The sequence below is a fragment of the Lacerta agilis genome, chromosome 14 (assembly GCF_009819535.1).
Source record: "Lacerta agilis isolate rLacAgi1 chromosome 14, rLacAgi1.pri, whole genome shotgun sequence".
NCBI lineage: Eukaryota > Metazoa > Chordata > Lepidosauria > Squamata > Lacertidae > Lacerta > Lacerta agilis.
Genome location: NC_046325.1, coordinates 30,219,594 through 30,244,446, shown reverse-complemented (window position 1 = coordinate 30,244,446; position 24,853 = coordinate 30,219,594). Strand labels below are relative to the sequence as shown.

The 24,853-nt window shown below is 44.5% G+C and overlaps 1 protein-coding gene across 12 annotated transcripts in view; it reads right to left on the bottom strand.

Annotated features, from left to right (window-relative positions):
- Positions 1-24,853, bottom strand: part of SRCIN1 (SRC kinase signaling inhibitor 1) — a 308,760-nt gene that overhangs the window by 42,352 nt on the left and 241,555 nt on the right. For 9 of the 12 annotated variants that reach the window (XM_033169394.1, XM_033169396.1, XM_033169393.1 and 6 more), the window contains 5 exons: positions 18,313-18,504; positions 9,085-9,277; positions 6,155-6,353; positions 3,447-3,540; positions 1,624-2,453 (listed from right to left, as the gene is read on the bottom strand). In XM_033169394.1, the coding sequence (XP_033025285.1) occupies positions 1,624-2,453; positions 3,447-3,540; positions 6,155-6,353; positions 9,085-9,277; positions 18,313-18,504 (1,508 nt within the window). Of the gene's footprint in view, positions 1-1,623; positions 2,454-3,446; positions 3,541-6,154; positions 6,354-9,084; positions 9,278-18,274; positions 18,505-24,853 lie in introns of those variants that run through there. The other 3 variants (XM_033169397.1, XM_033169400.1, XM_033169399.1) reach the window with 2 other exon arrangements.

Here is a 24,853-nt window from a genome sequence, read left to right as displayed (position 1 = left end):
TCTTTGCCCTCCAGATGTTGCTGAACTAAAGCTCCCATAATCCTCAGGCGCTGAGTGAGCTGTATTTCAGAAATATCTGCAAGGACAAATGTTCCTCATACCTAAGGTAAGGCTTAACTCATAAAGGGGAAAGGCAAAACCCCCATAAAACAGGTCTATTTGCACCAAATCTGGTGGAAAATGCAGTTTGTTTGGATTTCTTTTGGCTACTCTCTCCCTCAAAATGTGTATCCCAGAGGCATTCCTCCGTCAGCATTCCTTGAAGGTTCTGTACTGAGGAGAAATGTCTCTCTCTCACACTTTATGGTACATTAATTTCTGACAGGTCTGTGCTTGCCATTCCTTTGACCTCTCTCCTGCTTGGCTTTCACTCTCCCCCGCCATCCATCTCCCCCCAACCCGCCCTCTCTTGCTGATTCTAATCATTTCTTCCTTCCTATCTTTTGGTTATCCTAATGAGCTCTGTTCCTACCATTCCCCCTGACAACTCTACTGACAACTCAGGAACCATCCTTGCTATAGAGATTTGGACATGGGGAGATTGAACATCAGATAAGGTACGATTTTCTTTTGCTAATCTAATTTTCCTGAAGACAACTTCTGCCTGCACCCAAAAAAGAGAACGGAAGGAGGAAGACACCGTCAAGTTCCAAAGGATGGGAGAGAAAGGGGATGGACAGAGAGCTAGGGTGGCAGGGAATACACACAACCATTCCAACTATTTGGGATGAAAGCAGCTGGTTCCCCTGCCCTGCTGGTTCCCCAGCCCTACTGAGATATTGCTTTGCTGCAATCAGGTGGAAGTAGGATTAAAATGGCAGCTACAAAGCACGTAATACAATGCTATTTTATCCAGCAATGCCTTTCTCCATGGCTAGCTAAGATTCTTTTATAGCATTTATCCAGAAGACAGTCTCATTCAACAAAGGCCCTTTCTAAAGTTTCCTGTTTGCAGGTTCTGCTCATTATACTTATTGTGATTGGGAGATCAGTGATTGATTGATTGATTGATTGATTGCCCCTTAATTGCCCCATGAGCAGCAGTGGTACCTTCAGGGCGTAACTCTGGGGCAGATGTCCAGGGCCCCCACTCAACAGAATGAACAAGAGGGTCCGCAAATGCAGCAGGGCTGCCTTGCAACCACTGTCCCTGCTACACCATTAAAACCACTAACCCAGTTACCTGAATGTACCACTGGCAGGCAATGAACTAAAAAGCAGACATTTAGGGGAGGGGTTGCTAGAGGAGGTGAACACTTGAGGGTAGAAAGGAGAAGGGGGCAAACTGAAGATAGGAAGGATCGATGAGAAAGAAAGACTGGAAAAAGCAGTCAGGATTTTGTGCGATTGTCAGGAAGGAAGAAGAAAGACAATTTTTGGAATCTGGGTAGACAAAACAAGGCAGGCAATCATGGGGGTCAAATAAGTAGGTGTACCACTGTTCATGCAGTAAATCCAACGCAACTCATCAAAATCTCTCAGGGCAATAGCAATTTTGCACAGTGCCAAATTCTGCTCCAAAGCAGCAGGCTCTGCATTTGAATGTTGAAACTCAGAAAATACTTATCAAGCTGCCAGTCACCTTACGAATGGCAATGGTGGTCCGACAGCCTCCCATCTTACCTTGTTTCCGTATCCTTGGCAGGCACAGGTGAGCTGAACCCAGAAAGGGGGCGTTCCCCAGGTCCAGGGAAGAGCTCTGGGGGCCCTGAGGAGCTGGGATTCCTTGGCTTGTTGACAGGGCTTTCCATGAAGACCGAGGAGCATGAGTCTTTGCGGAAGGTCTGGCGGACTGGAGAGGAACGGCTTGGGGGCCCTGAGTAAGGGCTGTGGGGGCTTTGGCTCTGCTGAACATCTACCAGCCGGCCGTCTGCAATTTTCTGCGGCGACGAAGGGGGCAAGCGGAAGCCCATCCCCGGACCGTAGGTGTCGCTGTAGATCTGTGCGTTGGGCTTATACAAGCTGTCTTCCAGTTCGGACTGCAGGGCAGCAGCTGAGTAGGTGCTGAGGGAACGGACAGAGCCCCGCTTGTAGAGACCCCCTGGGTAGGCAAAGGGGTCCCCCATCCCAGCCAGGGACTGCGTGGACGTGATGCTCAGGCGCCCTTCGTGCACCATGCTGTAGGGGTCGGCATACAGGCCCTCGTTCTTCACAAGCACCATGTTCTTCCCAGCCATGTCTTCGTCTGGCTTGACGTCCCGGCGTTCCAAGATAGCGCTTGGGCTTGGCGAGACCCCCTGGGCTGGAGGAAGGTTGGAGAGCCGCTCGCCGTGGTGCACGGGGCTGCCGGCGTAGGAAGGCGGGCGCCCGCCGCTGTAGGACATGCGGGAGCGGGACGGCGAAGACGACTGGAGCACTGGTGGAGGCGATCCAGAGGTGAGGTGAGAAGCAGGTGACATGCTGTTTAGGCGCCGGGTGGGAGAGGACTCCCTGGAAGTGTAGACCATCTCTCTCTGGGAGAAAAAGTGATCAGAGAATGTTATAAACTCTGCCCTCCTCTACACATGGGGCCCAGGTCAAAAGTTGCAAGGAAAAGGTGGGAAGAATAAAACTGAATGAAAAACAGACTCACCTCTCATCCCTATCGTCTAGCTCACACAAACAGAAGATGGAAGTGGTAAAACCCGACCCTACCACTTCAGACTGCAGCAGGGCAGGAGGTGTACAGGATGCCTCCCCGTGAGAAAAACCCAGTATGTACAAATTTGGCTTACCAGAGAAAAGGCTACACTAAAACCATTCTCCCTGGCTTAACTGATTTCTATCTGGAATGAATTTCATACATCAGAGAACATTAAATAATGTAATCTCCCATTTGTAGTCCAAAGTGGTAAAATCCTAGAACCAGTTCACTTTGATTGCAGTGTGAACTAGGCCTATCGGTGGCGCTAATCTTCTCTGATACCTCAAATTCTGCATCGAGAGCTGAATTCTGCAATGTGAATGCATTATGCAGAACAAATATATTGCTTTAACTTTTTATTCACTACTCCCATAAATCTCCTGCTGTGATAGTGATGCTAAAAAGGTTTTTCCTGGCCCCACAATTTCCCCAACCCAATTTGTCAATCTTAAAACAAAAATATTGTTTATTCTTTTATCGACTGCTTCTATAGGCCTCTCAATGTGATATTGTGATGCCAAATGTTTTTTTGTGAAACCCACCCCCCTTTCAAAATCCCCCAAATGTGTTATACATTTATATATGCAATGCTTGGCCTGAAAAACGATAGACAACCCTGACACAGACAGCGTAAAAGAACATATCCTAGGCATCTGCAGAACGGCTTTGCTTGCAAGATGACCATCATCTGGATTGTGTTCAATGGGCAGGCGTTGCTGAAATCTTCCTTAGTAATCTGCCCCGCCCCCACACCTACCACTGCACTAACATCCACTGAAGACAAAAACAGCTCAGTGGCCTTACTGCAGCCCACCGCTCTTACCCTCAGGTCTCCGTTGGTGATGTGGGATCCGGGGAAGGAAGCATAAAGGGGCTCTTTCCGGTAGATTTTGATAATGCTCCTATCCTGGATATCCCTGCAAGAACAAAGGCATTAATGGAACAAATGAATGGCAGCCTTGGTTATTATTCTAAGGGCCAGACTATGCATGACTATGATGGCAGCAGTGACAGCTGCACAGAGGCAGCCTGATGACGTCATTGGCCCATGCCACAGCTGCTGGAGACTATTGGGCAGGAGTCCTCCTCTTCCTTGATATTGAGGATTTTATTTATTTATTTATTTATTTGGAGTAACCTGCTGTTGGGTTTAGATGTGTGAGTTTGTCTGCATAATTCCACTTCTGGCTTTCGCACACGGATTCTGTGCTCTTGCTAGTTAAGTTATGGGGCTGAAACCGCAACACTCTCATCAAGAGAATGCTTGGATAAGTGGTATGAAGTGATCTGGCAGACAGCTTTGTTGGAAAAGCTAACATGGAAACTGTGGGTAGCAAGAGGCCAAAAGAAAAACGGTAACTTCTACACAGCATGGGGCAAATTTATTGGAACACACAGGTGGTGAGGCACATGGGGGAGAAGTGTTTGGGGTGGGTAACATACCAGTAGTTTGGAATACTTAAAGTATACATTTTAACCTTTCAAATTGTTGCAGATACAATGTATTCCTTCCTTTTAATGAGATTTAAGCACATGGTGTGTTATTTTACGGTTTTAGAAATTATGAAAATGTTTGAAATACATGCTGTGGCACATAAACCGTATGTATGTATGTATGTATGTATGTATGTATGTGAGAATGCTGCCAGACTCCAAACAGGAGGTGAGGGTTGTGGCTCCAAAGCATACCTTTAAACCACATACACCCCTAAATCCTGGAAATGGCAGTTTGTTAGGGATTCTGGGAACTGCAGCTCTGTGAGGGGTCAACTAAAGTTCCCAGGATTCTTGGGGTGGGGTGGGGAATGTGCTTTAAACATGTTTTAAAGGTATGGTGTGTGTACACAGTCAGAGAGTCTACCCAAGGGCAGAAATGTGACTGCTCTCTGACCTATTAAAATGGCTTAGATGGGATATGTTAGACCAGGGTGGGGAAACCCTTGCAGGTCTAAGGGCTGTGTTCCCTCATGTACAATCTTCTGAGAGGGCTGCATGCCTGTGGTGGGCAGGGGCAGATGAAAGTTGAATTCCATCTGCACAAAAGCCTGATGTTTTTATATGCCTCCCAACACACACATACCCATCTTTTCACCCTCTGCCCTGGCAAGTAAGAGGCATTATCACAGTTCAATGACTTCATCCGGCCAGGCAAAGGACCTGAGGAGGGTGTGGAGTGTGGTCTGAGAGCAGCCCTGAGAGCTTGACCGAGAGGCCTGGAGGGTGGCATTCAACCCATGAGCCAGAGGTTCTGCACCCCTGTGCTAAGAGGTTTCTGGAGAGGGTAATAAAGCAGCAATAACTAGGGAAGCACTGTGGTATAGGTGTCTCAACAATTATGCACAATGCAAAGATAATTGTTTTTTCCCCCTCTCCCTTTCTCAGAATAGCAAGACTCTGGGTCACCCAATTAAATTGACTGGCAGTCGATTATGGACGGACAAAAGAAGCACTTCTCCACATAGCACACCATTAATTAACAGGCTGGATTGGCTGCCACAAGGCGTGGTGATGGCCACTGGCTTAGATGGCTTTATAAAAAGATTCACAGTGGACAGTTTTATGAGCATCTATTAGCCCTAACAACTAAATAAATAGAGCCTCCAAGTTCAGAGGCAGTAGACATCTGAATAGCAGGCGCTGGGGGCAAGCAATTAGGGAGGTCTATTCCTTTCATGCCCTGTTTGTGAGCTAGCTGTCCCAGAGGCGTCTAGCTGTCCACTGTTGGAGACCGGATGCTGGGCTAGGTAGTTTGAGGTAGTTTGAGCTTGAGTGCAGGAAGCTCCTGCAGTCAATCGGAAGCTGTGCCTTAGTTTTCAAATGGTTCCGGGAGTTGAATGGACTCCCGGAACAGATGAAGTTCGAGAACCAAGGCACCACTGTACCACTTCCAAGTGGTTTACAAAACATAAATACCAATTGCACAATGCATAACAATTCAAAATACGTTTAAAAGATGACCACATAGATTCATGGGGATAAGGCTATCCAATGGCTACTAGCTATGATGGTTATGGCCTACTTCCACTGTCTGATACAGGATGCTAGGAAGGCCAGCTGTTTGGAGTCACAGGTGGAGAGAATGATGTTGTGATTGTGCTCTGCTTCTGGGTTTCCCATAGGAGCATCTGGTTAGCCACTGTGAGAACAGGATGCTGGTTTTGTTGAACCTTTGGTCCAGCTGGGCTCTTCTTATGTTCCTATGGTTGTAGAGGACTTCTTCCCTACTCCTCCCGCTCCTCCTTCCATCACTGCATTCACCCACCTCTTCCCACCCTCCTCCTCCTTCCTAGGCTTTCCATGCCCAAATTAAATTAGGCCAGTGGCCTCATTTGGCCCTTAAGGCCGCAAGTTGCCCACTCTTGATTTAAAGTTTCATACAAGCACAGTGAATGGAGCTCCGGGAATGAAAAGAAAAGCACAGTATCAGGAGGGAGGGAAATAGCAGACTGGTCATATAGTCCTCTACTTAGTAGTCAATGTCACACTTCCTCCAAGCATTTAGTAGTGCCTCCAGCAAGCCACTGCTCTCACCTGACATCCTCCAGCTCATAGAAGACATTACGGGATTCGTCCTTGATCAGGATGGCAGTGTTGGGGGACTTGAGCATGCCCATTGTCAGCTTCTGAGGAAACATGTGGACAATAAGGGCATGCAGAGTGTCCATGCTGCTGATTTCGTGGGTGATGTGAACCCGTCTTGTTTCATCCCCAAACTGCAGGAAAAGGACACCTAGGAAAATCAGAAAGGGTGTGTGAGAGATACAGAGGAGACTGGAAGGAAACAGGTCAAGAAATGCAGATTATCAGTCAAAGCAACTAACGCTAGCAGAATGGAAAGCTTCTGGGTTGCACAATACTCTTCTTCAGGTGGTAAAGTGTTAGCAGAAATAAGAGTCACAGAGTCAGAATGAGAGATGGAATCATCTACTCACAAATGTGAACCCTACACCTACTGAAATCTCTTGGGGGTGGGAGGGGGCTACTGAATGTTTCATTCATCTCGAAAGTGCATTCAGTGGCTACCTGTAGAAGACATCAGACAGTACTTGTGCCAAAACTCTGATATTTCTACTAAAGAACAGGGCCTTTCCCCATCTCTCCTTCAGACATCTGGATAGCTCAGCTGGTTAAAATGTGGTGCTCATAATGCCATGGTTGTAAGTTTGACCCCTGTGTGGGACAGCTGCATACTCCTGCATTGCAGGGAGTTGGACTAGATGATCCCCGGGGTCCCTTCCATCTATTCTATTCTATTCTATTCTATTCTATTCTATTCTATTCTATTCTATTCTATTGTTCTGCTTCAGAAACAACAACAAAATTCCCAAAGGAGTGAGTAGTAACTGTGTTACTTTGTTGCCACAAAACCTAACCAAGGTCTACTCAGAGTAAACCAATTACAATTAATAGCTCTAAGTTATTCATGTCCATTAATTTCAATGGGTCCACTCTGAGTATGACTAACATTGGATACAACCCAAAGAGTCTTGTAGCACCTCAAAGACTAACACATTTATTATGATGTAATAATAGGCTTTTGGGGACCAGAGCCCACTTCCTCAGATGCATGGGATGATATATATTGGTAGTCATATATATACATGGGAACAGAGCAGGTATGAAGAACTTGGTGTTGGACTACAGCTCCCATCATCCCTGTCCACTAGCCATGCTAGGTGGGGCTGATGGGAATAGGAGTCTAACAATATATCTGAAAGGCCACAGGTTCCCCATCCCTGGTGAAGAGAGAGAGAGAGAGAGAGAGAACAACAACAACAACAACAACAAAGTATGGCCAGAGGAAAACGAAAATGCAAGAACACAGACCATGATAATTAAGTTACAGCTCAAACGTAAAAAAATTATTACAGTGATCACTCACAAAGCAGTGCTGATGATAATAAACATCTTGGCACTGGGTTTTTATTTGGTTGGGCGTATGTAAGGGAGTAGTTAGAGGCATGATTCCCTGCTGCTATCATTCAAAAAAGAGCCCTGAATGGGCATTTCCAAATATTTTTGTAATTTTTATTTATTTCTTTATTTAGAAATGTTTTCCCTCAACCACCTTGAGTTAATTTGTTGAGCGAGCGATAATTTGTAATATAAACTAAAACAAGCAAGCAAATTACTATAAGAGTAGTACTAATAGTAGTAGTAGTAACAGTGGTATTTCCGTGCCACCCCATAGCCAGCTATCTGGGTGGTATATATAAAAATGGTTAAGATAAAATTATGCACCAGGAGTTGCCTTCCAGATGTGGCTGGCCTCCGGCGTCCCTGACGGGATTTGCAACTTCTGCATGGCAACATAATGGGAACCCCAGGTATGAACAGTAAAAAGACTAGCTTCAGTTATGCATAGCAGCAGAGACTATGCGATTAAACTGTACACAGACACAGGTCTTTAAAAAGAAGCCAAAACCTCAAAATCTGTTGTTGCTGTTTTCAAATATATGCAGTCTGCTAAACTTCACCAATCTGGTAGCCTCCAAATGTTTGGGAGCTACAACTCCTATCAGCCCCAACCAGCATGGGATTTGTAGTTCAAAACAGATGGAAGGCACCAAGTTAGCAAAGGCCATGTGCCAGTGCCACTAATCTGGGGAATTGCAGTTGTCCTATCAGCCAGCCCTTGGGACTGTGGCTTCTGTTACTGAATTTCAGGTCAGCTCTGAGTAAGAGCTCCCTCATTCCTGATTTGATTATGGAGGAGGAGGACCATTGGGTCTGTGTCACTGAGACCTGAGTGGGTGAGTAGGGCAGAGTTGGTCTCATCCAGTTGCGCTCACCTGGGTTTTTGGCGCAGCATCAGGGCAGGACTTGAGGGTCGGGGAGGGAGAGTTGCTGTAATTTATAGAGATTCCATTTCTCTCTCCAGGCCCTCTGTCCAGTTGCAGGGGAAGTATCTAGTGCTCCTGGCACTGGGCAATCGGGACATATTAGGGATTCTGTTGGTTTACCACCCATCTGCCTGCCCATAAGTCTGAGCTGACTGAGCTAGTTTTGGAGGCAGTGTTGAGGATTCCTAGACTGATGGTTCTGGGGGACTTCAACATCCAGGCCAAGGTGACTGGCTCTGGGGTGGCTCAGGACTTCATGACTGCCATGAAAACCATGGAGCTGTTCCAACATGTCACCAGACTAAAACATGTGGCAGGCCACACTCTGGGCCTTGTTTTCTCAACTGGGCAGGAAGAGGGGGATCTGAAAGTGGGGGGTATTGACACCAGTCCCTTGTCATGGTCACATCACTTCCTGTTGAGATTTAGGCTTTCGGTACCTTTTACCCTCTGCAACCACAAAAAGTACTTGGAGCAAAATAGCTCCAACTGCAGGTACCCCTGAGCCCCACAACAGACGCAACAAGGGTGACAAAAGTCGGCTTTCTCAACAATGAGATCTGTCTAAAATCAGGATACATCTCTGCTAACTGGGGATGCTTGAGAAACAGTTCTTACCTGGAGACCGGAGTTTTGTTTGGCTGGTGGAACGGGACAAAGGCAAGCTTTGCCGGAACCGGTTCATTCTGTTAAACCCAATGGGCAGCTCAGCTTCAGACATGGTTTCCAGAGACTCGGCAGAAGCAAAGGAGAGTTTGGCTTGATCGGCCAGGCCAGGCTGGGAGCCCTGTGAGTGCCGGGAGCTTCGGGTCTGAAAGGTAAAAGAAGAGAGACAGAGCAACACGGTTATGGGGAGCAAAGTGTTCTTTTTCTAGAAATGTGGCATTGAACAGATTTCACATGTGTCACCTCTTCCCAATCACCTTTTTTAGAAAGGCATTTTTTATCATGAAGATATTCCATGTGCCATGAAAGGCAGCAGTGGAAAACATCCCTAAATATTTTTTCCTGCTCTACACATATCAACCCCCAAACATATCTATCCTAATCTCTGGCAATTGATATAGGGACTCAAAGTGTAGCTACACGCTTCAACTGGTTTAGTGTAGGTAGATTATTAGTCAACCATCAATCCAGTTACTTCACTGATAGGGGCTGATTTTAACTCAGGAACATTTCATTTCATGTAGCACTGCATTAGCAGCATGCCTGTTTAATTTTTTAGGCTATTTTTGGTTCTGGTGCACTGCTGCAATTATTACAGTGGAACAGGAACTGAAAAAGAATATATTGATGGTGGCGTTTCCTTCTTACAACGAGAGCTGCGGTGTTAGAAATAAATAAATTATTGTGCGGACTTCGGTATCTTTTTTAAAAACAAAAAACAAAAACCCAAACATAAAGCCAAACCCTATACTGAGGTTTTGCATGGTGTGAAATTTATATAAATTTAATCAATTATATGACCGGTCTATTAAAAAAAACAGATGATTAATCAAATAGAGATTCATTAATTGGTAAACAGCCCTTGCTGGAATGAACTCCTGCCTCATGGAGGGAGTCCATCTCAATTAATCTAGTCAAGTGTTCATCCAATTTGCTCTTAACGATACAAGGTGATGAAAATTACACAGACACTCTCCCTCCCTCCCTCCCTTTCTCTCTTTTCTTGGCAACCTGTTCCAGTGCTTCATCAACCATACAGTTAGCTTGAGCCTACATTCAGTACACTCTCATTTCTTGCCTTTCTTTGCCCTTCTCGTCCCAATAACTTCCTTCCTCCCATTTATGTTGCCTTTCTAATCTGTTCAAGGTGGTTTGTGCCCCCAGGCATCCGGACGCGAGCTTATGGGAGCAAAAGATGACACACAGAGACCAGGGCTAGGCGAAAACATGGCCACAACTTTTTATTTACTAGAATAATAGTGGAGGTTTGGGTGAGGCATTGGGACAAGGATCCTAATATCAGACAGCTCACTTGCTGACCAATGTCTGTCTCACACACCCAGCCCACTGGCTGGGAGCTGACAGGGAGTTTTGGGGGTGTTAGGTGTGGCTTACCTCATTGTGGGCCATTCCAGTGGGCCACTGTCTGCAGTATGGGCGAAAGCCAGCTAGCCTCGGGCCCCTGAAGTGGAGCTGAAGATTAGGGCAGCTCCACCCAGGACTCCTTATAGAGATCCCCTTACTTTTTTGTGGATCCTGACCCATCGCCCTGCCATGCCAGCACCAAAAGTTATGATACTCCAGTCCTGAATAACTGTGATTGGCTCCTGTCCAGTTGGCCCATCCATGGTGCTGCACCATCAGAACCAAGGGGACCTGCCACAGATGACAACAAAGAGGCAGGCTGGAGCATTTACTTGAGTGCAGACCTACTCTGCTTGTAGAGAGGTCTCCAGCCCATTACAACATGGCACACAGGACCCTTTCCTTGCAAGCATTTAAGAACAGACCAATGGCCCACCTGGGCCAGCATCCTGTCTCGTACAGTGACCAAACAGATGCCTCTGGGCAGCCCCAAAGCAGGGCACAAAGGCAAGAGCCCTTTCCCCCTTGTTGCTCCTCAGCAGAATGTATTCAGTCCCTGCATCTGAGCCTGGAGATTGCATATATCCATCATGACTAGTATCTATTCATACTAGGCCTCTCCTCCACTGATTTGTTTGAAACTAAGCTGGAGGCCATGGCTACACCTAGTAGCAGCGAATTCCACAAATTAATGGCATGCAGCAGGCAAGCCATGTTTCATTTCTAAGGCAATAGTAGATAGAGGAGGGCAGTTCCATCCCTCATCAGTCTCTTGTGGTTTCAAGGCAGCTTGTGCCTTAAAACATCAGACTGGCAGGGGAGGAGCTGCTGCTGAGCGGATATATTTGCAAGCAAGTGAACCATCACGTCATCTCTAGCTGCATGTGCTTAGGACACTGAAATCCTACCAAAGCGTCTGAAGTTGTGACAAACATTGCAGAGGAACTGAGCCCCCCAATTCAGAAAAGGGGGAGGCTCAGAGTACCACAACTACATTTTCCACCTGTATCTGTATGTAGCACCATAGCAGCACTTTGAAGCTATTATGCTACAGCAGAAATGGGGAGCCTGCAGAAATTGAGTAATTCCCACCATCCCTGGCCATTAGCCATGTTGGCTTGGATTGATAGAGCCCTTTGACATCTGGAGAGTCATTGGTTCCTCATCCCTATACTTCAGGCACCAGCTGGACACTTTGTTGAGTTGCTACCTCCTCCTCCTTTTAGGGAACAAAGCAACTTGCAGATATTTGTCTAAAGTGCAAGGAGAGTGCCCCACTGCCACGCAGGGCACTTTCTCACCCAGCAGCAGGAGGTGGTGACAGAGGCACCAAGGGTCAGGACAGGTGGACTTCCATACCCCGGGACCAGAGCAATTGCTTGCAAAAGCCTTGTTGGTCCTGGGACTCATTTCTTTCCTGCCCACACTATCGATAACACCAGGAAAGGCAGAATTAGCAGACAGACAAGTCAGATAACCTTTGAAGTTGCAGGAGGCTGGCTATCCATTATGCCCGGGGAAACAGCTCCGGGGAGACATAAAGGGGCCCATTGTGATGCTGGAAGGGAAGCGCGATAGAGGTTTATGGCTGCACGGAACAGGCAAAAGTAATGGGCATGGAGTCCCAGCAGTAAAGAACAGTAATATGCCAAGAGTCCCATTTCGCGTGAATGACCGTATATCTTCCCGGTACGAAGATGCCATTTCCACAGGGGGGTCGCAAGGGGGAAGAGCAACGCTGCGTGCAACACACGCTAAAACAGCATGCTGGTTTAGTAAAAGATATCATGTTCTTTGCTGACTCTAGGCCAGTTGATTCAATCAGTAAAATCGAGATGCAAAACTATTTTCTGGACTGAACCACTCCAGCCTGTAAGTGTGGGTGTTGCTTGTATAAAAGTGCTCCAGTTACAGGTGAAGAGGCAGGGGAGCCCTCAATTAAATCCACAAGTTGCAGCCCTTAATCCCTAGTTAATATCCAACTCATACTCACCCCCACATATATGAAGGCCACTTGCCAGAAACTGCAGGAGGGTGCTTTTGTCATGCTCAGATCCTGCTTGTGGGCCTCCCAGAAGCATCTGGTTGGCCACTGTGAGAACAGGGTGCTGGACTAGATGGGCCACTGGCCTCATCCAGCAGGACTCTTCTTGTGCTCATCTGTAGCCTTATAAATATCAGAGGCGGATTTAGGGGAGCATGACCGGTTTGGTAGCACAGAGCGTGGAGCCTTACGGGCGCCCCAACTATTATTTAAAGTGGAGCATGAGAAGCGAGGGCACCGAATTTTGGCATTGCCCAGGGTGCTGCTGAAATTTGAGACCCCACTGTAAATATGGTACCTAAAGGATACACCACAAAAAATAAGGGGGGGTGCGCCTCCTCTGCCCCCCCATGTAATTTGAGTTCTACTGTTAATTCATAAAAGGACCGAAATTTATGAGCCAATATCTTTATTTATTTATTTATTTTAAAGGGAACATTCAAACATTTGGTTGCCCACTGTAGCCCACTGCAGCCTGAAGGTAAATGCATTGTGTTGTTCACAGTATAAACTGCACTGGCAGGTTCAGGTTTTTGTTCTTCAGAAGGACACCCACAAGAGAAAGCAAATGGGAAAAGCTAGCAGGTTTAAAGCAAAGAAGTCTAAGTTTCTCCAAAGGTAAATTTGAACACCATCTTAGCCCTACAGTCCTTCTGGCTTTTAAAGCCAAGCCATGCCATGCCTGGGCTTATTCTGCCCGTTATAGAAACAGGGCACTGATTATCAGGACTGTATTTCACAATTCCTTGGGCTGCTTAAGTGCAGAAAGTGACTATGAGCACATAATTCAGCATCTTGAGAATCTCATTTCCCCTTAAAAAAAACAAGTTTCTAGTCCTTATTTATTTATTTGAAAACTTTACGGCTACAAAGAGAAACAGTGGATGGAAAATGCCTGGTGGGATCTCAGTAGGGGGGACTTGGGGCAATCAGGGTAATGGGGCTTTTCTCCACAGCTTGTTCCTTTAAAGTTCTTCTCGAGTAGTAAAAAAAAGATTACTGGTCAAATTTATACAGGGCACAGAATTCATGTGTGTGCGCATGCGTGTACATACGTGCACACAGGTTTTTTTTTTTTTTTTACTTTTCCTTTCTTATTTACAGCTTTGGATAAAACATGCACTCCTGGGTCTCCTGCACCACTTTAAACAGAAAAAGAGCATTAAAGGACAGCTTTGAAATCACTTCAAAGTGAACCACCACAAAAGTCTACGTGGTACGGCAGCTAAACAGATGATGTGTGTCTCTCTCTCTCTGTGTGTGTGTGTGTGTGTGTGTGTGTGTGTGTGTGTGTGTTCCAAGAGAGCTGTATTATGGCTCTGACTTGCCATTTTCCAGCTGCTTGTTCATATATCCCTGATGAGTCTGCTAGAGAGCATGCATAGAGAATGCTCTGTGGCTCCACCCTAAGGCAGCTTGCACCAACAGTACCATACACTTCAAAGCTGTTCGCATTAAGTAATTGTATCCTACTAGATTGGTGCAGTCTCTAATTAAACTCAGATTCGAGAAATAGGACTCTTCTCTCCTCCCTGAGACCATCTGGGCCTATTTCCTTTAATATGGCCTCGGCATTTGTATTATTTAGTATACTTATATGCTGCTTCTGAGAACAGCTTATCGGGGGGCTTTCATGCCATCTCCCACCCAGGCACCAACCAGGCTGGAATCTGCACCACTTTTTCACAGCAACAGCAAACAAAGGCTGTCAGATCATTCTCTGGCCCCTCAGGTGCTTTTTAAAACTGTAAATTATTTAAATACCGAGTGAACAAGAGCCGCACCGAAAAGCATTTTAGAACACTGACTCCCTGGAAATTGCAAGATTATACACAAGGCCTTTTACCATCTGTTGAATTTTTTTTTGTCCCCCCCTTCCCATTGCAGATGTAGAACTTTAAGGTAGAAAAGGAGAAGGGAAAGGGGAAAGGAGTCAGAGTTGTATTGTGGAGACTTGGATTATTTGTTTTATTTGTTAATAATAATAATAATAATAAACACTCCAAAATAGTGAGCAACATTACCTATTTTTAAAGCATAACCTTGGCTAGGGTACTGTATTGCAAAATTCAGAGAAGCACTTATTTAAAAAGATGGCCGTGTTTCAGATTTTGATTGTTTTGCAAAGTGTGAATTAAGACATTTAGGCAAACCTACCTAAGTTGGACTACAACTCCCATCAGCTACAGTCAGAAAGATCAAGGATGGTGGAAGTTGTAGACCAACATCTGGAGCGCCAGAGGTTCCTTGCTCCCTGCTTTGAAGGGTTGAACAGCTGCTCACACTAGGTGAAGAACTGGCATTCTGTTCATGCACTCCCTATTTTCCATTGCAATTCTTTATGTTCCAAAGCTTTCTAGCAACAAAAACAGGCTTGGCAGGGATTTGTTTATTAATGTCCATATTTATAAATGCTTCATTCTCTGCTGGGCACATAGCATAACCTGATCTAGCTTATAAAACCAGATTTAGAACAACTGTGAGAGGTCGGGTGGGCGGGAACCCACACAAGTCAATCTATTTAAACTCACATTGTGATAAAACAGCAATGAGCTCCTGCTGAACTAAAGCTCAGTTCTCCAAGCATGAGGCTACTTGACGGTTGGTTTAAAATAGCTTCCTGTTTAAAGAGGAAGTTATGGCTCAAGAGATGGTGCCACCTTCCATATTATATGCAGAATTTCTGTGTGCCAGGAGGCAGGGTCAGCATTAATATCCTGCTCTCAATCTTTAGCCCACTAATGGCCATTATACCACTGTCCACATTTCTCAGAGAGTAACTACTCCTCGAGGGTCTCCCTGGACATCTTCCAGGGGTTAATCCTCCTCATGGTACCTTTTCAGACCCTTTGAATAATGCCATTTCTCATGTCTGAATGTAGCCCAGTTTCAGACAGCCACACAAGCATTTCAAACACAAGATTTACATCGGCAGGGAAGCTATTCAGCACCCAGAAGATGCGGCGTTTGTGTGGCTCCATTTTATCTTTTAAAACACACACAAGCACACAGAAAGAGAAGCTTTTTCCTGTCAGCAAATGCTAGCTGAGAACAAACAACCACTGGAATAAGCAAGCTGGGGAGATGTGTGGCTGGCAGGGAGGAGGGACACTAATATTTTGAAACCAGATTTTAAAAGGAAAAGGAAAAGAAGAAGGGAAAAGAAATCAATATTGAAATGATAACAGCCATAATCATCGTTTAAATGAGGCATTAATTGGAGAGTTTAATTATTCCTGTGGGGTGGCACAGAAAATGTTCTCTCCGTAAATAATTTACCGTAAAATTGGCTGCAATTTTTCTGTCTCTCTCAACGTTGTTGCCAACATGGAGCTTTCAAATTTCCCAGCCTTCAAGGAACAGCTTGCAGTAGGGGGCTTAAAGGCACAAAACTCCTTCACTGGTTTGGTTTGGTACAGTTTGGTGTGGCATGGGATAGGCTCTGAACCTTGTTGGTTTGGGTGTGGGAGGATAGATTATGGAAAGATGTATTATGGCTATATTTAGGAGGAGCCATAGCTCAGCAGTAGAGGACATGGTATGCATGGAGAAAGGCCCCGGGTTCAATCCTGTGCAGCAGTGACTGGCACCCGCTGGAAGTGGTGGGCCAGAAGGCAGGGGTGCCAACAGTTGGTGGAGCCAAAGCCATCAACAGACAGAGCCAACCAATTCTAGTTTTGCCCCCATGATCCTCGCCGTTGAGTTGAATAAAGGCAACACTGAGAGTAAGGAGGTGGAAGTTGATAGCCGATGCCACCCCTGGACAGGCTGTAAATAAGAAGATGGGCAAGCGAGGGCTGGCTGACGGCAGACTGAAGTTACGGGGATACTACTCCATTTGTCCTAATGGACAGGTCTCCACTGATCCCCCGGATGTCTCAGTAGGACTGGGAGACACCCTGTCACGAGTAGACAATACTGAGCTAGTTGGAACAATGGTCTGATTTGGTATAAGGCAGGTTGCCTAGCTTAGCTAGCTTCACATGTTACAACTGAGGCCTAGTTCAGACATTATCAAGCCAGTGCTCCAACCTGCAATTGTATAAAGCAATTTTCTATGCTACATGTTGCCCAATTTGAGTAATTATTCCCCTTGGAAAAAGTGGGAATATTTATTTATTTATTTATTTATTTATTTATTTATTTATTTATTTATTTATTTATTTATATGCATATACCACCTGACTCATACCCTCAAACATTGCTCCAATAAAAATAGGGACATTCTATTACATAGTAATAATAATAATTTTATTATTTATACCCCACCCATCTGACTGGGCTGCCCGAGCCACTCTGGAAGGCTTCCAACATACTGTATATGAAAACACAATTAAATATTTAAAAAACTTAGCTATACATGGCTTCCTTCAGACATCTTCTAAAGGTTGTATAGTTACTTATCTCTTTGGCTCGGGGGTTGTATAACTCGCAAACCCTCCAACGTTTCTCTGATTAAAATAGGGACAGCCTATCATACCCCCCCAACATTTGTCTGATGAAAATAGGGACGTCCTAAGGAAAAGCAGGACATTCTAGGATCAAATCAGAAACCAGGATGGCTTCTGTAAATCCAGGACTGTCCCTGGAAAACAGGGACACTTGGAGGGTCTGCTGACTGTAATAAAACCTGCATGTGGGGAGACGTGTGTGTGTGTGTCTCAGTTTAAAAAGCAGTATTTAAAACTATCGAAAGATAATTAAAATAAACAGTAAACTAAAGAGAGATTAAAACACAGGTCAACACTCTACACATCTGGACAGGCCTGCCTAACCAAAAACACATTAAGTAGGCACTGAAATTAAGTATCTCAGGTTTGAAAGGCCTGTCAGAATAATATTGTTTTTAGGAGATGACTGAAGACGAACAAGATTAGTTCCTACTGGCAAGGAGTCCCACAGGGCAGGGTCTGCTTCAGTAAAGGCCTGGATCCTTTTAAAGGCCAGCTGAATCTCAGGGACATGTGGGACTCCAAATGGTGCCCAAAATCTACCACTTGGAAGCAGCTGCCTCATTTTACCTCATGTCCTTTGCAAACACAGGATAAAAATGGTCACCATGCAGATTGCAACTGTCAGCTCTGACTTTTAACCTGAGGCTTTCTGTCTTTGTGTCTTTATAAATACTTGATTCTGCTTTGATCCCTTGGTTAAGCTGAAACCTTGCATACATCCTTATCTTTGAAATAAATAAAAAAACCCAGATATTTAAATTCAGACATTTCCCAAAGGTATCTCCCATCATCAAACCATCTTCAAGATTATCTCTGAGCAGCTGTTTTTGAATCTGAGACAAAGCTCAGGCAAGCAATCTGTTTTTCCCCCCTCCCCATCTCCCTGATAGCTTACTTCATTGAGAAAAGAAAAAAGAAGCATAAAACTGACTGGATAAAGAAGGGGAAGAAGGGGGGGAGCTGATACAGCTGTATTTTGACAATGGTGGGGGGGGGGTTCAGCCAAAGAGCTGCCGTTGCTATGCTCTCAACTTGGTTGCTAAGGGGCTTGGCACACGTGCATGGCGAAATGTCAGGGTAGATGACTTGATGGTACTTTCTCAAATCAGTGGAGGTTAATCTTTCACAGAATTGACATTGTTTCGGTTTTATCAGGTGGAACACTCAGGAAAAAAGTAAGGCTTAATTTATGCCAGAATTCAAAATAAATCAAGGCTTTTAGGCCCAGAGCTCTCCCCACCCCCCACTCCAACCTCCAAATGCCGGCCACAAAATACACCTCTTTCTGGATACTGATGGGGTTCCTTCTCATGTTACCTCAGCGGTGTGGGAACTGCTTCTTCGTGGCGATCCCACACTGCTGCAGTAAGCATCTGTATATTGAACCATGTGGGCAGGACCAATCGTGTGGGTCTCTCTCGCCTGATCCTCCTCCTCCTTCTTGGCTGGTCGATCAGGGCTATAGCCAGCCTTCCTTGCTAGATGGGGCTGCCACATTTCCAGGAGGGGCTTCAAAGAAATGAATGGAAAATCAGTTATATCCTCACAACCAACATAAAACATCTACAACTCTTGTCACCTGAGCTCAGTAAGAGCAATCGGCTTGAAAGTCTGGAGGCTTTTTGCTCACTTCAATGAATTTACTCAACCCCCTAAAATGAAAAACAAAACACAGCTGCTTCAAGCACCCTGCGATGCTCAGTCAGTATCCAAAAGGGGACTCCCAGATCACATTGATAGGAGGGTGGTGATCTTGAAAAATCCACCCAGAGCTAAGTTTGAGAGGGCAGAGTAGGCTCAGGTGAATTGAGTTTGAAGCCATGACCATTTCTGGGGGACAATCTTGGGGTGGGAAAAACAGTGGTAGTTAAACACTTAAATTTGCCCATTCTGAAAACAAGATCACATTGCCCCCCACCCCCCGGAGCTGCTGCGTGCATCCCTGATTGATGCGTAACTTGACATCAGTGTGAAGGGGGTTCATTATGGAGCAGCTTCAAGGTACAGGGATAGCTGGGCCTGTTCTTCACAGCCCTTCTCGTGCTGACAGCAAACAAAACTACATCTCTCCTGTGATATCACGCTTCTCTGAATTTTGTGATGAAGACCTTCCAACTCTACAGTGCAAATATACAAAAAAGCATATTGCTACACATCACCCCAATCTCTGAGCGGTGTGAGATTCCAGGGGTCTCAGGCACTTAGCCAGTGGTTATGTTTCCTTTTGGAAATGAGGCATGGCGGAGACTGTGGTGTCTTTATGGTAAATGGTTTATTTACACATACCGGTACGTATAACCTGAGCCTACAATGGAGGGGTTCATGGCATTAACACTCCAATAGGGTCACGCTACTGGCATAGGCACAGCCTTGGATCAAAATAGACATCAACCATTGTCCTCTGACCCTTTCTTTCCAGCTTGCCGCCTTTACCAGCCTGCAAACTTTTTCCTCAAGGTCAAGTTACCACCAGCTCCCAATCTCCACTTCAAATTCTGCCTTTGGCTTCTAACGAACTCTGAGTTGAGGGAGGTGCCCCTCCCATTTGCTATCTGGCAGAGTCCCCTCTCTTTGGCTTTCCTTATGGCTCACCATCTTCCTTTTGCTCTTCTAATGAACGGCCTCATCAATTTCCTCATCAGGAAACTGGCCTGGCTTATAGGCCTATTCTAACATTTGCTGAATCCAGGGGTTCAGTGTCTGGCACCCAGAAACTCATAACACAGACGAATCTGGCACCCACATGTTGGGAGGAAACGTGTCAAAATGCATACATCAAAGAAAATAACATACAAAATTACATTAGAGGAAATTGCTTTCAAAAACATGTATATTAGGCAAGTCACATAAAATATGCTTTATTGGGAGAGATTTCCACTAAAATGCTGACAAATTTTTAGGATTATTTTTTTTAACGCAAATTGCTGCAGAAACATGGTAGGTGAATTTAAGAACAGTACATTTGAGAAAGGAAAAAGATAATTTTTTGCCCATCCCTGCTCTGTGCCAAACAACTGCACAGGGCTTATCTATCCTGATACAGACATATTTTTCTTTGCAGTTTTGTAATCTTGCCTCAGAGATGCAGCTCCTACAAGAAAAAGAGCCCAAGATACATCCCAGGATTAAGTATTGTTTGGTTCACATTTTAATGCAAGCCTACCTAACTTGCACTTCCTGAAACAAAAACCACAATGAAGTGCAGCCATCCTTTGAAATTCAAACTTCTTTGGATTCTGCCATGCAGTTCTCCAACCCAAAGAATATGTACGCAAATGCATATATATAGGATGGTTTAAATCAATGGATTCATTCATCCCTAATACAAAGGTGCTATTGTGTGCCACGGATTTCGTGACTTCATCACACAAGAGGATACATTACAATACTGGGAGCATGTCAGTGACTTCTTGAAAAACACAGGGCTTAACTATACTACAAGCCTAATCCGGTTTAACAGCCATTCCATCGCTACAGGGAATAACAGCAACTGTAGAACAGTGAGCCAGGGGGCTTGGAATCTTTAGCAGACATGGTGTCACTTCCCTTACTAAATTCCCAGGATTCTTTTCGGGAAGCCATGACAGTCAAACGTAAAGGAAAGCAGTTTCCCCCCTAGATATTGTTTCCAGCACTTACATCTGAAGAGGTAAGTGGGAGATTGCAGCTGACGAGTTAAGTTTCCAATTCTACAGCTGTGTTGTGTCTCTCCCATAGCTTCTGCTAGCAGAATAAATAAATGAAACTATGATGAAGGAACCAGTGCTCCCTCCTTCCTTGTTGGACAGGCATGGCCTTTTAAGTAACGAAGCACTGTCAATACACCCCGCCCCCAATTATTTAGATATGCTAAATCTAGGCACATGGGAACCTGCAGAGAAGTTCAGACTTGTACATGTAGAGAAGGGAAAATTTTAGTAGTCATTTAGACAAGAGCAAGCACATGGATGACACCAGTCCTGACAGCAAGCAGAGCTTTCCAGTTAACTCCAGAATTCTAATTTTAGTTTTTAATTAAAGCAGGGGTTCCCGACCAACTCTTTGCAGACCAAGCTTCATTCAGGTGGATTTTGGGTTGACAATAAGGAGCAGCACATTCATCACACTAAATATTCATATTGCTTTTTAACTGTATTTTTATTGCTTCTTTTACTTCTTGTACTGTGTTTCACTGTGTTACCATCTGAGTTTGATGGATTCTATGGAATTAAAATTGTCATTCAATAAATACAACACATAAGAAATAAAAGAAGCAACAAAATACATTTAAAAATCACACAGAAGCTAGCAAAGGGGGGAGACATTAAGCAGTGTACTAAGACCCTCAGCAATTTTCAGGCAACTCATGGGGGAAAAGTTTGGGAACTATTGTCCTAATACATGCAATTCTGTATGCAATTTTCCTGTATGCATGTTACTGCAAGCCATTTCCCATGACAGAATGCATTTTTATATGTTATTTTCATGAATATATGCATTTCCAGGCGCATGTTTCCCTGATTTACACATTTTGGTACCCATGTTTTTGGTTCCTGCAAAATTCAGAGAAGTACAGATTTCAAAGGGTAGCACCTGTTTTGGCTCACTATTGATTTGGAAGTGAGAATTAGGAAGGATCACCTTTAAATGAAAACTGAACTGAATTTCTCAACCTTACTGACAGATGGGGAGCAGAGCTCTAGTCAAAAGGTGGGAATGGCTGTGGGTTGCCAGGGCACAGATCTACATTAGTGGCATGGAGATGGGGTGCTTAGCACTTGTCATTCACAGGAACCTGGGCAAGAGAGGTTTTCCTTCGGAAGAATGTCTCATTGAGTTCCTGTCAGAGGGGATTAATAAAGGAGAAAACATTCTCCTGAGTCTTCAGGCAATGTTCAATATTCACATGTTGGCCTTTCTTTGCACGAGGAGAATAGTGTTTGGAAAGAACTGATAATTCTCAAAGGAACAGAAATATTTTCCCGTTGCTTCTGCCAGGGATTACAGCCAGCTACAAAGTATGTTCTCTGTATTGGCAAACAGGTATGTTTGCTTGCTACAGAACCCCCAAATGTATGCAGTTAGTCCATACTAAGAGGGTAAGCAGACCTCCATTCTCTGCATGCTCCATTCTGCCGCTGGATCTGACAACTTTTGAAAATCCAAAAAGAGGGAGATTTAGGTTTGCTTCATGGCCATTTATTCTCACCCTCTCAATCAGGGGCGTAGCAAGGTAAATTGGTACCCGGGGGCAATTTTTTTTGGCACACCCCCCCCCCCAGGCATGGGAAGGTCAGGTGGGACCCGGTGCGGAAAATTTCTTGTCAACCCCCCCATTGATTCCCCCCCCTGCAAAAATTGTTTTACGTTATTTCATATTTTCTTACAAAGGAATAACAAGTAATAATAAAAAACCTTTTATTTATATCCTGCCCTCCCCGGCCGAAGTCGGGCTCAGGGTGGCTAATATCAGATACATAACATTGGTATAAAATCAAACAATAATTAAATTACCTCCCAAAAACATCTCAAAATCAAATTAAAGTCTAATTAGATGGCTTTCCACAGGGTTAGGGTTGGGAACAGTAAGTGTTCTCTGAACTGAAATTTCAGCCTTCATGACATAGGAAAACAGCCAAGTGGAGGAGGGTCAAGATATTAACCAATATGCATGAAATTTCATATATAGCTATATAATCCCTAGTATAGTAAGATAAGACCTTTGGAGCAGGCATTAAAAAAAATTTCAAAAAATATTTCCTTGATAATTTGTCACCCCCCATTAGGGAACACAGGGCGGCCCGCCCCCCTCTCGCCACGCCCCTGCTCTCAATCTATGAGGAAAGGGAGGCTAAACAACCCTCCTGTGCCTGCACATATTTACATATCTTATTCCCATTCTTTTATGGCTGAACAGTGGATGTATGTCTTCTCCGTCCTTTGCACATTATATGCTAGGGTGTCCCCCCCCCTTGCATGGTTTGTACGCTGAGCATTTGATCAGAGAATTTTAACTTAATTAATTTGCTCTCCCCTCCAAAAACGAGGCTACTGCCTTGTAAAAAGTTCAACTCTGATCTATCAGCTTGGCTTCAGCAAAGGCTTATTAAGAGCAGAGCTTGGCAGATCAAAGCACTTGCCAACAAACCTGAGCTGGACTGCAAAGCATACTTCACATGGCGCATTGCATGGCACTTTGCAGCATAGCTGGGGTCCTTTGTAAAGCTCTTTCCTAATTCCCTGCAAAGTGTTAGTTAGCTTGCAATGGACCTGAGCTGTGGAGCAGTTTGCTTTGATCTACCAGGCTCAAATTTCAATTTCAAATAACACTGAATAGGAAACTTCAGTAAGTTTCCGAAAAATAAGGAGAACATGTCCAAATTAATGGAGTAGTCAGAAAACCAGAGTTTACGGGGGCTGAGAGTATTTGCAAAGGGGTGCCTTATGAGCAAGGAAAGAGGGTTCTTCCCTCACCACTAAGCAACCAGAACCACACACACTCTTTACCTGTGATTTAGGATTGTCATGTAGACAAGAAAGAGTACTTTTAAGGCTGCATTGAATACTTCCAACTCTTATTTTAGGAATTAATAACATTTCAAACATGCAAACATTCTTATGCATTGCAAATGACTGGTGTCAAACATACAGGGCGTGTTAGTTTTGCAAATAACCCCTTTATTTGCCACGCACATGTTTTCTGTGACTTGTCACCTGCTCTATGTATAATGTATTGATTTATTTCAACGGTTTGTCTACTGTGCTGCCTTAATCACAATCATCTCTAAGCATGCTATCGGAGACCCAGTACGAGTTAAGACTAAACACCAGTTTGTATAAAATTTCGTCTGCTGGGTTTACTCCCTCCCTCTTCTGCCTGTTGAAGAGCCCCATGAATCTCAAAAAACCTGCCTGTGTTAAGTTGGCTAATAAGTATTCTAGTCTATATACCATGTATCTTCTTACATTTCATGAATTATTTTATGGCACAGTGTGTCAAGGGATGAGAGCTGTGAGATTCAAATGGGCATCAGTGGTGATGATATGCTCTTATATTTATGGAACACCTTTCACCCAAGAGACCCTCTTGACTTCATCTGTGTACCTGCCACTCTACTAAGATGCCTGGGCCTTTGAAAGCAAAGCCTGTGGCTGTTTATACCTGGCACATGATCCGCACAGGAATAGAAGCTCACATCCCCATCACTACATATAAAGGGTTTAAAAGCTACCGTGCGGCTGATGAAGGAAGAAAAGAGAACACTGGGGAGCTAAACACAACACAATCGATGAAATTCAATGGTTAGATGTGGGGGAGCTCACCTAACCAAGAGCATCTCCAACTGAAGATGCCCAAATTCACTTCCAAATAAAAAAGATTACACTAAATTGTTTCATTATGCAAATGAAGGTGACATTATGCAAATCAGATGCTTTGTTTTCCTGACTGTGACACTCTGAGTGTTGTTTAGCTCTTCAAAAACAGAGTTGATTTATTGTTGCTTTAAAAAAAAGAAGAAATTAAAGGGATAAACATGGATGGGAACAAGCCAGCCAAAGGTAAATGCTTCAAGACCCACAGATTTCAATGGGAGATTGAAGCATGTTTTTACATATTACCGAAATCAAAAGCGGTGGAGCTTGTTTGCTGAAGTTGTTTGACACCAGCAGCAACACGGCAGATTACACCCGAACTGACTGACAAATGTATTTAATTGCATGCTTTAATTGCCACCACATATCAGATTTTTGAGAATTTATTTTGCTGGATCAGATTCAGCATCCACATTAGCCCTCTTCAGGTGTTGCAAAAGTCAGTTAATTCAACATGCAAAGGGAAGAGTCCCTTGTATTGTTCTCAATAAGTTGGAGGACTAAT